This window comes from Somniosus microcephalus, chromosome 1 (genome assembly GCF_052327205.1).
Source record: "Somniosus microcephalus isolate GS21.2 chromosome 1, FLI_Smic_1.0, whole genome shotgun sequence".
NCBI classification, from domain to species: Eukaryota; Metazoa; Chordata; class Chondrichthyes; order Squaliformes; family Somniosidae; genus Somniosus; species Somniosus microcephalus.
Genome location: NC_140987.1, coordinates 245,216,705 through 245,229,386, shown reverse-complemented (window position 1 = coordinate 245,229,386; position 12,682 = coordinate 245,216,705). Strand labels below are relative to the sequence as shown.

Genomic DNA, 12,682 nt, shown 5'->3' with positions numbered 1-12,682 from the left:
ATTATCCATGCTCCACGAAAAGTACCCATCGAGCTGAAGACAAAGCTTGAAAGAGAGCTAAAGGAGATGGAAAGAAAAGGGAGTGATCGTAAAGGTCACTGAACCCACAGATGGGTAAACTCAATTGTGGTACGAGAAAAGCCAAACGGGCGTCTCAGAATATGTTTGGACCCCAAAGATCTAAACCAGGTGATAAAGAGGGACCACTATCCCACCCCAATGCTAGAGGAGATTACGCCATCACTGGCAGGAGCCAAGGTTTTCTCAAAACTAGATGCCAGAAATGGATATTGGAACGTGAAGTTGGATGAGGAATCAACAACACTGACAACATTCAACACACCATTTGGGTGTTACAAATTCCTGCGGCTACCATTCGGGCTAAAGGTCAGTCAAGATATCTTTCAACAGAAAGTAGAGACATACAGAGGCTGTGAAGGAGCTATAGGAATAGCTGATGATATTCAGATCTATGGAGCAGATGAAAGAGACCATGACATGCACCTACATGAGGCCATGGAGAGTACCAGGAAGGCTGGCATCAAGTTAAATGCAGATAAGTGCATAGTTAAAGTCAAGGAATGCCAATTCTTCGGTATGATTTATACACCAGAGGGAGTCAAGCCCAATCCAGAGAAGATTGCGGCGATTGCTGAAATGAAACCACCCAAAGACAAGAAAGAGCTGAGGAGTTACCTCGGCTTGGTCCAATACATGAGTTCTTTCATCCCACACATGTCGGAACATACAACAAATCTCAGAGAGCTATTGAAAGAAGACGCCGAATACCAGTGGTCTGAATCACATGAAAGGAATTTCAAACAACTTAAAGAACTGTTGTGCAAAGAAACAAGTCTGTCATATTATGACAGAAGAAAACCAGTCACTCTGCAAGTAGACGCTTCTACCAGAGGACTAGGGGCAGCTCTGGTGCAGGAAAGAAAGCCGATAGCTTTCACATCAAAGGCCTTGACGTCAGCCGAGACGAGATACGCCAACATAGAAAGAGAATTATTAGCAGTAGTGTACGGATGCGAGAAATTCCATACATACCTATATGGCAGGCGATTTACAATAGCGAGTGACCATCGTCCACTAGAACAGATCTATAAGAAGAATCTGTGCAAAGCGCCTGCAAGACTGCAAAGACTACTTCTAAGGATCCAAAGCTATGACTTCACGCTTAAATATAAGCCAGGAAAGGAAATGGTGCTAGCAGATGCGTTGTCTCGATTGTCACCATATGAGAAACACGAGGTGGAGGGCCTAACAGTAAAAATCCACCACCTAGTGAATGTTACCCCTACAAAGCTCAGTCAAATCAGAGATGAGACTAGCAAAGATGAGGAGTTGCAACTACTCACACAAGTAATACAGGGGTGGCCGGAGAGAATCCAGCAGGTACAGGCGACAATTCGTCAATACTGGACGATTAAAGATGATATTGCAGTAGAAGACGGTATTCTCCTTGCTGGATCGAGGATCGTGCCAAAGACGATGCAGACACAACTTCTCCATCTCATACATGAAGGCCACATGGGAATGGAGAAATGCAAGCTGAGAGCCAGATCAGCTGTATACTGGATAGGCATGTACAAAAATATTGAACAGATGGTCTCTGCATGTGGTATATGCCAGAAATACAGAAATGCACAACAGAAAGAGGAGATGATACCTAGTGAAATACCGTCAAGACCATGGCACACTGTTGGGGCAGATCTCTTCATGTGCAATCAAGAATGGTATCTCATAGTGGCAGATTACTATTCCAAGTTTCCTTTTGTGAGAAGGATGAAAGACTTGAGAGCCACAACTACCACCAGGATTGCAAAGAGCTTGTTTGCTGAACAAGGAATCCCGGAAAAGGTCATCTGTGACAATCGAACCCAGTTCACATCGAGTGAATTCAGAGCTCTGGCAGAAAAGCATGGGTTCAAAATAGTAACCTCATCCCCACATTTCCCAAGGGGACACGGGTTCACTGAAAGACAGATCCAGACTGTCAAGAGAACTCTCATCAAAAGTAGTGAGATGGGGGAAGACCAAGACCTTGCCCTCCTATCACTCAGATCAACACCACTGAAAGCAGACATGAAATCACCTGCGGAATTGCTGAATGGGAGGAAGTTTAAGACTACACTACCAGCAAAAATACACCCTCCCCAGGACCAGGAGAACTTCAGACAAAAGCTGGCAGAAGCACAAATCGTAGGAAGCAAACATTACGATAAACATGCAAAGACGCTACCAGAATTGCTGAATGGACAATCAGTGCATGTGCAAGACCCGGTGTTGAAAACCTGGAATCCAGCCAAGGTCATTGGAAAAGCTGATACTCCAAGATCCTACTGCGTAGAGACTGAACCTGGTAACCAATACAGATGGAACAGACTCCACATCAGACCTTCACCTGAACTGGATAAGTAGCAGACAACATCAGCAACATTGACAACACCAGCTACCACAAGCAGTACAACACCAGAAACAAGCGCTACAAATCAAACAACCACGAGCATGCACACCCCAACTCCAAAGGCGACAGCAACAACAACAACGAGAGCGGAACACACCGAAACACTGCAGAGAGGAATGGTCACCACCAAATCCACAAGATGGAGGGACAACATCCAACCACCTGAGCGATATCACGAATAAAAAACTCACGATTCTTTGTAGTTGATAATAGTTTAGATATAATATGTTAATTTAAATTGTTAAATTTCATGTTTTAGTTTTTTTGAGAAAGAGGGATGTTACATTGTTATAGTATCACATCGTTAAATGGAACTACTTTGGTATGGAACTACTTTGGTATGGTGTAGTTATATTGCTATGTGGCACACTGTGCATGGGCAGTGCACAGTGCAGCGTGGGACATCTTGTATCACTCCGCACCATGCGGCAGCACAGAAACAAGGCAAGAATACAGCTAGTAAAAGCAGTAACTAAAATGAGCTAAAAGTGTCTATATTATTTATAGTATAAGAACACAAGGAGACACAACAGTTGGTTTCTGACCACCCCCAAAACAGCTGCCTCATGTTCACAGAAATTAAAATGGTAACACCAACCTGCGTGTGTCACTCCCGTGAGCTTGGATGGGTCAAAAAGGTCTCATCGCATCCTCGACTTTTCCTATGTATTTATATGGTGTGTTTTATAGATGTCATTGTAAGTAAAACAGAGAACAATGCTGCATGCTCAATGCACCGGTGGGACAATGCTGCTGCACTCTGCACCAGTGGGGCAATGCTGCATGCTCACTGCACCGGTGGGACAATGCTGCTGCACTCTGCACCAGTGGGGCAATGCTGCATGCTCACTGCACCGGTGGGGCAATGCTGCTGCACTCTGCACCAGTGGGGCAATGCTGCATGCTCACTGCACCGGTGGGGCAATACTGCTGCACTCTGCACCAGTGGGGCAATGCTGCATGCTCACTGCACCGGTGGGGCAATGCTGCATGCTCACTGCACCAGTGGGGCAATGCTGCATGCACTCTGCACTGGTGGGGCAATGCTGCTGCACTCTGCACCAGTGGGGCAATGCTGCATGCTCACTGCACCGGTGGGGCAATGCTGCTGCACTCTGCACCAGTGGGGCAATGCTGCATGCTCACTGCACCGGTGGGGCAATGCTGCTGCACTCTGCACCAGTGGGGCAATGCTGCATGCTCACTGCACCGTTGGGGCAATGCTGCATGCTCACTGCACCAGTGGGGCAATGCTGCATGCACTCTGCACCGGTGGGACAATGCTACATGCACTCTGCACCGGTGGGACAATGCTGCATGCTCACTGCGCCAGTGGGACAATACTGCTGCACTCTGCAGAGAAAAGGTACATCGTCTCAAAAGAATACCAAATAGCTACAATCTCATCATTTCTCTGTGTGGTTCATTCTGTGACCAAATGCAGGAAGGAAAAATATTTAGTTATTGACAAAGTAATGGTGTGATCCGGTTAGCAATGAATTCAATCTTGTCCTTCAATGATGCATTTGCAGAGCGGCTTTAACGTAATAAAACATTCAAAGCACTTTGCATAGCTGCACACTTCACATCGCTTCACTCTTAGCACAGCACAATAGCACGTACCTTGAAACACCGCAGTGTTGAGTTCATTAATGTCTTCAGTTATGAATAATTGTGCACGTGGGTTTTTAATTACAAGTCTCTGACTACTGAAACAGATGGTAAACTCCTTCTGCCATCTATTAATTGACTAGATGGGTGGTGTTTAAATGTAATTGCAGCCAGAGCAAAAGACCAGGCTGCATCTCTCCATGGATGCTGCCTGGCCTGCTGAGTGTTTCCAGCATTTTCTGTTGTTAGTTCTTTATATTCTATTTTATTATTTTTTTAATACAGATCATTTGAATTGGGAGGGGGTGAGGGGGTGGTGGGGGGAGAAGGGGCAAGAGAGAAAAAAATCATCTTTGTCCAACTCCCTGAATTTTTGATGGAATGTAAATTATCCACACTGTCCTTTTGCTGATTCCCTGGTATTTCTAGTCAAAGCGAACTTGATTAACATTACTGGTAATAGAGTAATGCAACAGAAAAATACAAAACCTGGAATTAAAATATGAAATGCTGTAATTGCACAGTATCTCTGTAGGCTTTGTGAAGGAAAAGATGCATTAACATTTGGGGCAGAGGTCACCATCAAAGCTGGAATGAGTTGACAGAATTTCCTTATAGGAGTGACCAATATGCTTTGACGAAGGGACACCTGAATGTTAGAAAAGCATTGTCATCTGTTGCTAGTTAGAAGGCACAGTCCAGGTGTAAAGAGTGTCACATTTGCTCGCAAATTTGGCATTTATTAGATTATGATTGACAGGATCACCAAGATGCACACAGTAACCTTTACAATCAAAGTTAATTAGAAATTTCACAACATCGGTTCAAAATACAACAATAAAAAAATCTAAATCTAAATTTATAAGACAGATAATGATTCCATTGATTTTACCAGCCAAGTAGGACGTTCAGGAATCAACATTCTCCATATTTTTTTTTAATTGATTTCAGTATTCTATACTAATAACATTAGCACATCTGCATGCTCACCTCCATTAACTGAAGCAAAGTGAGGCTGTACACATCACTGAAGGTAATGAATTCATACACTTTTAAAAATTCAGCCCAAGATCTAGAAATGATAAGAGAGGTACATTACTGAATAATGACCCATTTGTAAAAAGACAATACAAATCCAACTAAATATATATCAGAAAGGAATTTTAGCCATAATTCTAACAGAATATTAGGAAACTTTACAAACATTCCTGAGAATATTGTATGAAAAACTTTTTGTATCAAGACAGCTTACACGTAGGTTCTTTATAGTTACAGTAATAGTTACGGTATCTCTTGTAAATGTAGGGAAAGTGTGCTGCACTAAAAGCAAATGTGAGTTTAAAAGGGTTCTTCAGTTACAAGTAACATCAGGCCTATTAAAAGGCTTTATAACCTTTTCTTGAGTTCATAATGTAACATTTTTAGTATATAAAAATAAAACTGAAGTTTTAAAATATAGCAATTTTATCCCAGCATTTTTTAAGTGAGATTATTGAAGTAAGAAGCTTTTTTTGAAGTTCAATGTTTAATACAATGTAGTGTCGTTATATGGATCTAAGTGGTGGTGTGTTGTGAGGGACTGGACTCTGATCGACTCCACTGGTACGTGGGTTGAGACAATTAAACAACAGAAATGTGTACAAAATATTGGGTAAAGTTACTAGGGTTTCTTGTGACATCTATCGCTATTTTGTGGACAGGTTACAAAAACTATAAACAATCTACCACTTTTCAAAAAGCACAAAGTCAAAATACAAAAATATTGATATTACTTTGTGATTTATTCTTAAATTGAAGCTACAATATGAAGCTCAGTGGTTGGACGTCTTCTGCTTTACGTGGCCCCCTATTCCATGTTGTGGCCATTAAAAAGGATTTGGTCTTGGTATAGAATACTGCACACACACACAAATACTCTAATGGAGGTCTTATTAACGTTTTATATAGGCCACACCCCTTGCACAGCGAAATAAATATCAACAAGTGCATCAAAACCTATTACCAGGACAATTTTTAGTCAACGGCAAAATTCATCGGGATGTTGGAGGAGGAAATGAGTCTTTAACTTTCTGCCTGGGCTGAAAAAAGAAGGCTGGGTTTTGGTGGTGGTATTGGCCATTTGAATAAGTTTAAGAATTCATGTTGGTGGCTCCTAAATACTACATCATTACTGCCTCCATCCATTCTACACACTGCACAGCAAGAAAGATGTGCCTCAGCAAATGGGAGGGAAGAGAATGAAGGCAACACACGAGGGCAAAAAGTGTTAATTACAACACAAACTAATTTTTGCTACAGTCAGATTGTAATATATTATGCCGTGCATTAGATGTCGAGACCTAGCATTAAACTTGCAGTTATAGGCAGCCTATAGTGTCAGATCTATCTATGGTAACACTAATCCATTGTAAAATGCCACTAACTCTCCAGATAGGTGTGGCCAAAATAGATTGCAATGCATTTTCTTAATAGAATGGGTATTGGTTGCAAAAAGAAACATGTTTGCTTTCTTGTGTTCAAAAATATTGCTTTCTTGGTTCTTGAAAAGGGACATTAAGAAAAGATCACTCGATGTCTTGGTAATTTGGTCAGCTAGTTTGAAATCTGGAATGTTTTAAAAGCTTTGGGTGTACACACCTTTTTTAAGTGATGTACTTTTTTTTAAACTTGTATTCGTTTCGCTCCTGGCCAACTTCCCTTTGTTAATGTTTGTTTTCAGAAGCTGCACTTGGCACATTTGTGCTTTTGGTCCCACTCTTCCCCCACTCCCATATTTGAAATGTTCATTCTGATGCAGCTAATCTGAATTTTAAGTAATTAAAAAACAGCAACTGGAAATATTGCACCTTTAACAACAGAACAGACTGTCCAATAACAGACAAATTACACCTCGCAGAATCAAGCTTTTGCAGAGTTCACAAAATAAACTCGGATAAGATTTGCCCCATTGTAGCTCATCCACCCAGTAAAAACCTGCAGTCCCTGTGTCACAGCATCCAACTGTTTCTTAAATGATTCCAGGATCTTTGCCTTCACTACTCAAACTCCATTCATATGGAATACTGCAACCAGAGATAGAGCTGCATTAGATAGTTCATCATTTCAAACCAAATGTTAAACATGAATCATCCAGACGGTTTAGTGCCAAATACACAGCAGTGTCAGTGGAGGGAGTTATTTCAAATTTATTTTACTGAGTTGCCAATCTCAGCCACGGTGATGAGAGGAGTCACCGAGCAGGTCAGACCCCATCCTACAGGGTGAGGGGGTAAAAGAACAGAACAGAACAGGAGTTATTGCCAAACCAGAGTCATGCTGGTCCTGATTGCCAGGTAGCGAGTCGACTTGTGTTCTCAGCCATAGGAATTGCAGACTTGCTGAGCCTTATACAGGGAATAATACCTTCAAAATAAACATTTCTCTTATTTACCACCGCCACTAAATAAAACAAAAGGAAGCACATTTGTAATTAGGGTTAATTAATGCTTCCAAAAGATTAAAAATTTCCAATTAATAAGCCTAAGGGATGGTGATTTGCTTTTTTCAAGCTGCAACTATTGCATCATTTGGGAAACCTGCTTTCAAATCATTTGCAACTTTCTGAGGGCCGTGTATATTTGAAATCAAATCCATGGAGGTGTTTGACAACGTGGTGTGGATATTCTCCCTTTCAGACACAGGGCGATACAGTTTATGACCTCGGGCATCAGTTTCCACATATTCATAACCAGGAGGCACTGCGAATGAGGCAGGACACACCTCCATTGTCTTTGGTGTGTAACTGAATTGATACGTGGTTCCATTATCTATCGGCATTGTGCTAGGGCTGTAAGAGTTGCGGGGTTTGAAGGAGTGCATGAGATTAATTTGGTGAGGTACATAATGAGCCCTGAATGTCGTCATATCATCGAATCGGCCAGCTGCTTTCTCCAGTTCTTGCCGTGGCTTGATCATAGGTTCCCGTGCGGAATCCCAAGGTTTGTAGTCTGCCTTCATGGTGGACTGTCCTTCAAATGGAATGCTGCGCCCATTCGTCTGGGGCAACGGTCGGACTGGAACAAAAGGTTGGAGTTTATGCTGAACAAAGTCTGTATGAGTAGTAGTGCTCAGGTTAATTTTACCTTCAGGAACCACAAACTCCACAGCCTTGTGGACTACTGGTGGCTCTATAGTCCAAGTTCTGTATTTGTCACGAAATTCAGTCAAGTCATAAAACTGCTGATTAGAGTTGAGTTTGGTGCCAGGAGGTCTAATAGACATTGTGAGCTCTCCTGCCTGCCCCTTGAAATCTCTCCTGTGGGTAGTGAGATCATCAAAAGGTTCGTCATTTGGCTTGTATTGCTCATGTTCGCGCCTTTTGCGGGGCTCATGTGTATACGGTACATAATGCTGCCGATAGTTGGTCATGTCATCAAAGGGCATGTTTGATAACCTGGCTGCACTTGAAGGTTTAAAGCTCTCTTTGGGAGCTGGAATTTTGAAGGAATAGTCATCCTGAAAAGTGGTTGCATTTCCAAATTTGGTTGATGGAGCTTTGAAAATATATTCTGGTTTTGTTATTTCTCTCTTTGAAAGTTCCCATTGTTTGTAATGATCTGAAAGAGAAAGAAATAGCTTTTCATTTTTTTTTAAAGCGATAGAGGACTATCCTCCAAACTGATGATAGCCTCAAATCTCACTGCTTAGGTATATTTTGGAAGTTGAGGCCTGTCAATTAAATCAATAGAGAAGAGGATACACTGCCTACCAGCTCCCAATTATTCCTTATACATGATTAGGGATATAAATGGCAACCATTTTATGTACTGCATGTTTCTTTTTTCTCTCTCTGTTTGGGACATGGCCGTGGGCAATGATCACATTTATAAGAACATAAGAAATAGGAGCAGGAGTAGGCCAATCGGCCCCTCGAGCCTGCTCCGCCATTCAATAAGATCATGGCTGATCTGATCCTAACCGCCAATCTACTATCACAGAACCATCTCCTGAATCTAACAGAATTAGACACACGAAATAGGAGCAGGATCAGGCTACACGGCCCCTGGGCCCGCTCCGCTACCCACAGGGCCATGACCGATCCGAACCTAGACTCATGTCCAAATTCCTGCCCGCTCCCCGTAACCCTTAATTCCCTTTACTTCTAGGAAACTGTCTATTTCTGTTTTAAATTTATGTAATGATGTAGCTTCCACAGCTTTTTGGGGCAGCATATTCCATGGACCTACCACCCTCTGAGTGAAGTAGTTCCTCCTCATCTCAGTTTTGAAAGAGCAGCCCCTTATTCTAAGCCTATGCCCCCTAGTTCTAGTTTCACCCACCATCGGAAACATCCTCCTCGCATCCACCCGATCCAACCCCTTCACAATCTTATATGTTTCAATAAGATCGCCTCTCATTCTTCTGAACTCCAATGAGTAGAGTCCCAATCTACTCAACCTCTCCTCATATGTCCATCCCCTCATCCCCGGGATTAACCGAGTGAACCTTCTTTGTACTGACTCGAGAGCAAGTATGTCCTTTATTAAGTATGGACACCAAAACTGTATGCAGTATTCCAGGTGCGGTCTCACCAATACCTTGTACAACTGAAGCAATACCTCCCTATTTTTATATTCTATCCCCCTAGCAATGAAAGCCAACATTCCATTGGCCTTCTTAATCACTTGCTGCACCTGCATACTAACCTTTTGAGTTTCGTGCACCAGGACCCCCAGATCCCTTTGTACTTCAGTACTTTCCAGTTTCTTGCCATTAAGATAATAACTTGCTCTACGATTTTTCCTGCCAAAGTGCATAACCTGTCCATACCTAGTTTCCAAGAAGGGCATAGTGTGCCTTCTCCTTAAACTGCTGCAGTCTTTGTCCTGATGGTGCTCCCATGACGATGTTAGATAGGGAACACCAGGATATTGACCCAGCGATGATGAAGGAACAGCAGTATACATCCAAGTCAACATGAAATGCAACTTGGCGGTGATGGTGTTTCCATGACTTAGCTGCTCTCGTCTTGTTGGTAGTGATTGTGGGGCTGAGAGATTCCATTGAATTAAATGCAGATGGTACGTACTGCAGGCACAATGCACTGATGGTAGAGGGGGTGAATACTGAGTCTAGTGGCAGGAATGACGATAAAGTGGTATTGTAAACAGTGAGTCTACGGTTACCTTATTGCAGGAGTTGCAGTATGGGAGGGGATAGAGATGCACATTTCCACTAGGAGATATTGGAACAAAGTTTACAAAAAATTATTTGAGTCACCATCTGTGTTTCTTATAAATGGAGAAACTTACTACTGTACTGGACTTAAGGGTTGTAACAAGAGACATTAAAAATTATATTTCAAAAAAATTGTTTAAAAATAAATTAATTTCTGTGTTTACAATATTTCTAACAATGTTTTTCATTTGAGGCCTGTCACTTTCCAAGAAGCCTGGAGCTGAAGTTTATAGGGTGTCTCAGATCTATCACTGTCAGATGCCAAGACTCAACACGGAAGCAGGTGATAATTTCCAGCATACACAATGCCCAGATTTATTCTTTTATGATTAACACTAAGGCCAGCCATTCAAATAGTTTGCCAGGATTTGTTATTTGTAAGCCTCTTGTACTCCCATGTATTTATAAAAAAAAGTTCTGAGGATGAAAACCCCATGGGAAACTATGTTAGGAGCATTAAAAACAACAAGATTGGTTTTAATTGCATAAAACATCAAAATAAGGTAAAGTTTGAACACTTCAATGTTTTCCTGTGGTAATTTTCCTGAAGAAAACCACATAAGTTGCTATATTTTAGGAATTGCTTATTTTGTCACACTTTACTGTATTTGTTAAATAAACTTTCCCACTTTTCAATTTGTCAATGTCTCCAGGTATATTACCAAAACCAACCATAAAATCAAAACTGATTAATATAAACAGTGAAAATTCTGGAAGGACTGTACTATTAATGTTGGGAGGGAGGTTCTGAATAAAAGTCCTAAATTAAACATCTTTATTGCAGCAGAATATTTTAGTAACAGTACTGTTGCAGAGATATTAAGCAAAGAAGGAACAATTTAAAAGGTCTTTTTAAGTGTTATATATTTAGTGGACCTTACTGTCAATTCATACCATAAACAGATGGACAGTAAAGGCAGCAAGCAGCTTTGCCCTTGTGAGACAGGTAGAGACTTGCGTGTATGTGAGGGGAATTAAACAACATTTTAATCTACCTACAGTGGGTAATGAAGACTCTATTTTCCAGGCAGATCAAATGAGGAGATTGCTTATAAATTTCTTGCCAAAACTTCCTGCCACACATCCTCATCCCAGCAGCCCTTCCTTTGTGTAGCACCATAATCTCTAACTCACTGTGAATGATGCCATATGAGATTAGAAAAGAAATGCACACACATATATAAACACTCACTCACTCACAAACACAAGGGAGAGACAAGTAAATAAATTTAACCTTCAATCTTTAATTGCTGGAAGTAATGAAAAGGATGACATACCTTTATAGGTAGGGATTGTTTCCATCTTTGCTGTAGCGATGTGCTTCTGTTCCAATGGTCGAGCTGGAGCTACTGGTTGGCTAGAGTGTGGGTTAAAATCCCGTTTGTAAGTGGTATCCAGATTCATAGCGCCATGTGATTGCCTGAATTCCTCGCTAACCCTTCCTGGCTTAGGTTGAATATCATGTGGAATATAATCTGCCCTGTGGATGGCAGAGTATGTACAAAATTACTGAAATATGAAACTGATGCAGAAGAAACAGAAAACCCGATTTCCTCCAGTACATTGGCACAGGTAACACTGAGCAGGAATAACATAGAATGTTTTTGTGCGTTAGATAAGTGCCAAAAAAGTAATTGCACAAAGCTTGCTATTTCCCTCCCCAAAACCTCAGGAGAAAGCTACTGCCGAGGCTCATCACAAGTAAGGAGGCCAATCTACATAGGAGAGGGGTTGCATGCTGTGCGAGCAGATATCAGATTTTCCCATCTCACTGGTGTGATTAATCATAGCACAGACATGTCCAAATGAAAGTTGATCTTATCATTTCGCCAAAGCCAAAAATATGATGGATGGAAAGAGTTTCAACTCTCAAAAAATAATGGGAATAAAATGGGAGATCAAAATCCAAAATATTAATCATCCACCCCGACCCCAAGCCAACCACCCCAAACCATCCACCCCAAACCCCGACCCCAAACCATCCCCCCGACCCCAAACCAACCACCCCAAACCATCCACCGCAAACCCCGACCCCAAATCATCCCCCCGACCCCAAACCATCCACCCTAAACCCCAAACCTTCCACCCCGACCCCGAAACCCCAAACCATCCACCCCAAACCCCAACCCCAACCCATCCATCCCCCGATCCCAAACCATCCCCCCAACCCCAACCCATCCACCCCAAACCCGACTCCAAACCATCCCCCCGACCCCAAACCATCCACCCTAAACCCCAAACCATCCACCCCAAACCCCGACACCAAACCATCCCCCCGACCCCAAACCATCCACCCTAAACCCCAAACCATCCACCCCAAACCCCGACCCCAAACCATCCACCCTAAACCCCAAACCATCCACCCCAAACCCCAACCCATCC

At 42.2% G+C, this 12,682-nt stretch overlaps 1 protein-coding gene across 1 annotated transcript in view; it reads right to left on the bottom strand.

Moving 5' to 3' along the window:
• Window positions 1-4,803: 4,803 nt before the first annotated feature.
• LOC147124688 (stabilizer of axonemal microtubules 1-like) overlaps window positions 4,804-12,682 on the bottom strand; it is a 146,587-nt gene continuing 138,708 nt past the window's right edge. Inside the window, exons 3-4 of the mRNA XM_085991586.1 lie at window positions 11,578-11,780; window positions 4,804-8,679 (exon numbers count right to left, since the gene is read on the bottom strand). Coding sequence (XP_085847712.1) covers window positions 7,628-8,679; window positions 11,578-11,780 — 1,255 coding nt within the window. The 3' untranslated portion in view covers window positions 4,804-7,627. The remainder of the gene's footprint in view (window positions 8,680-11,577; window positions 11,781-12,682) is intronic.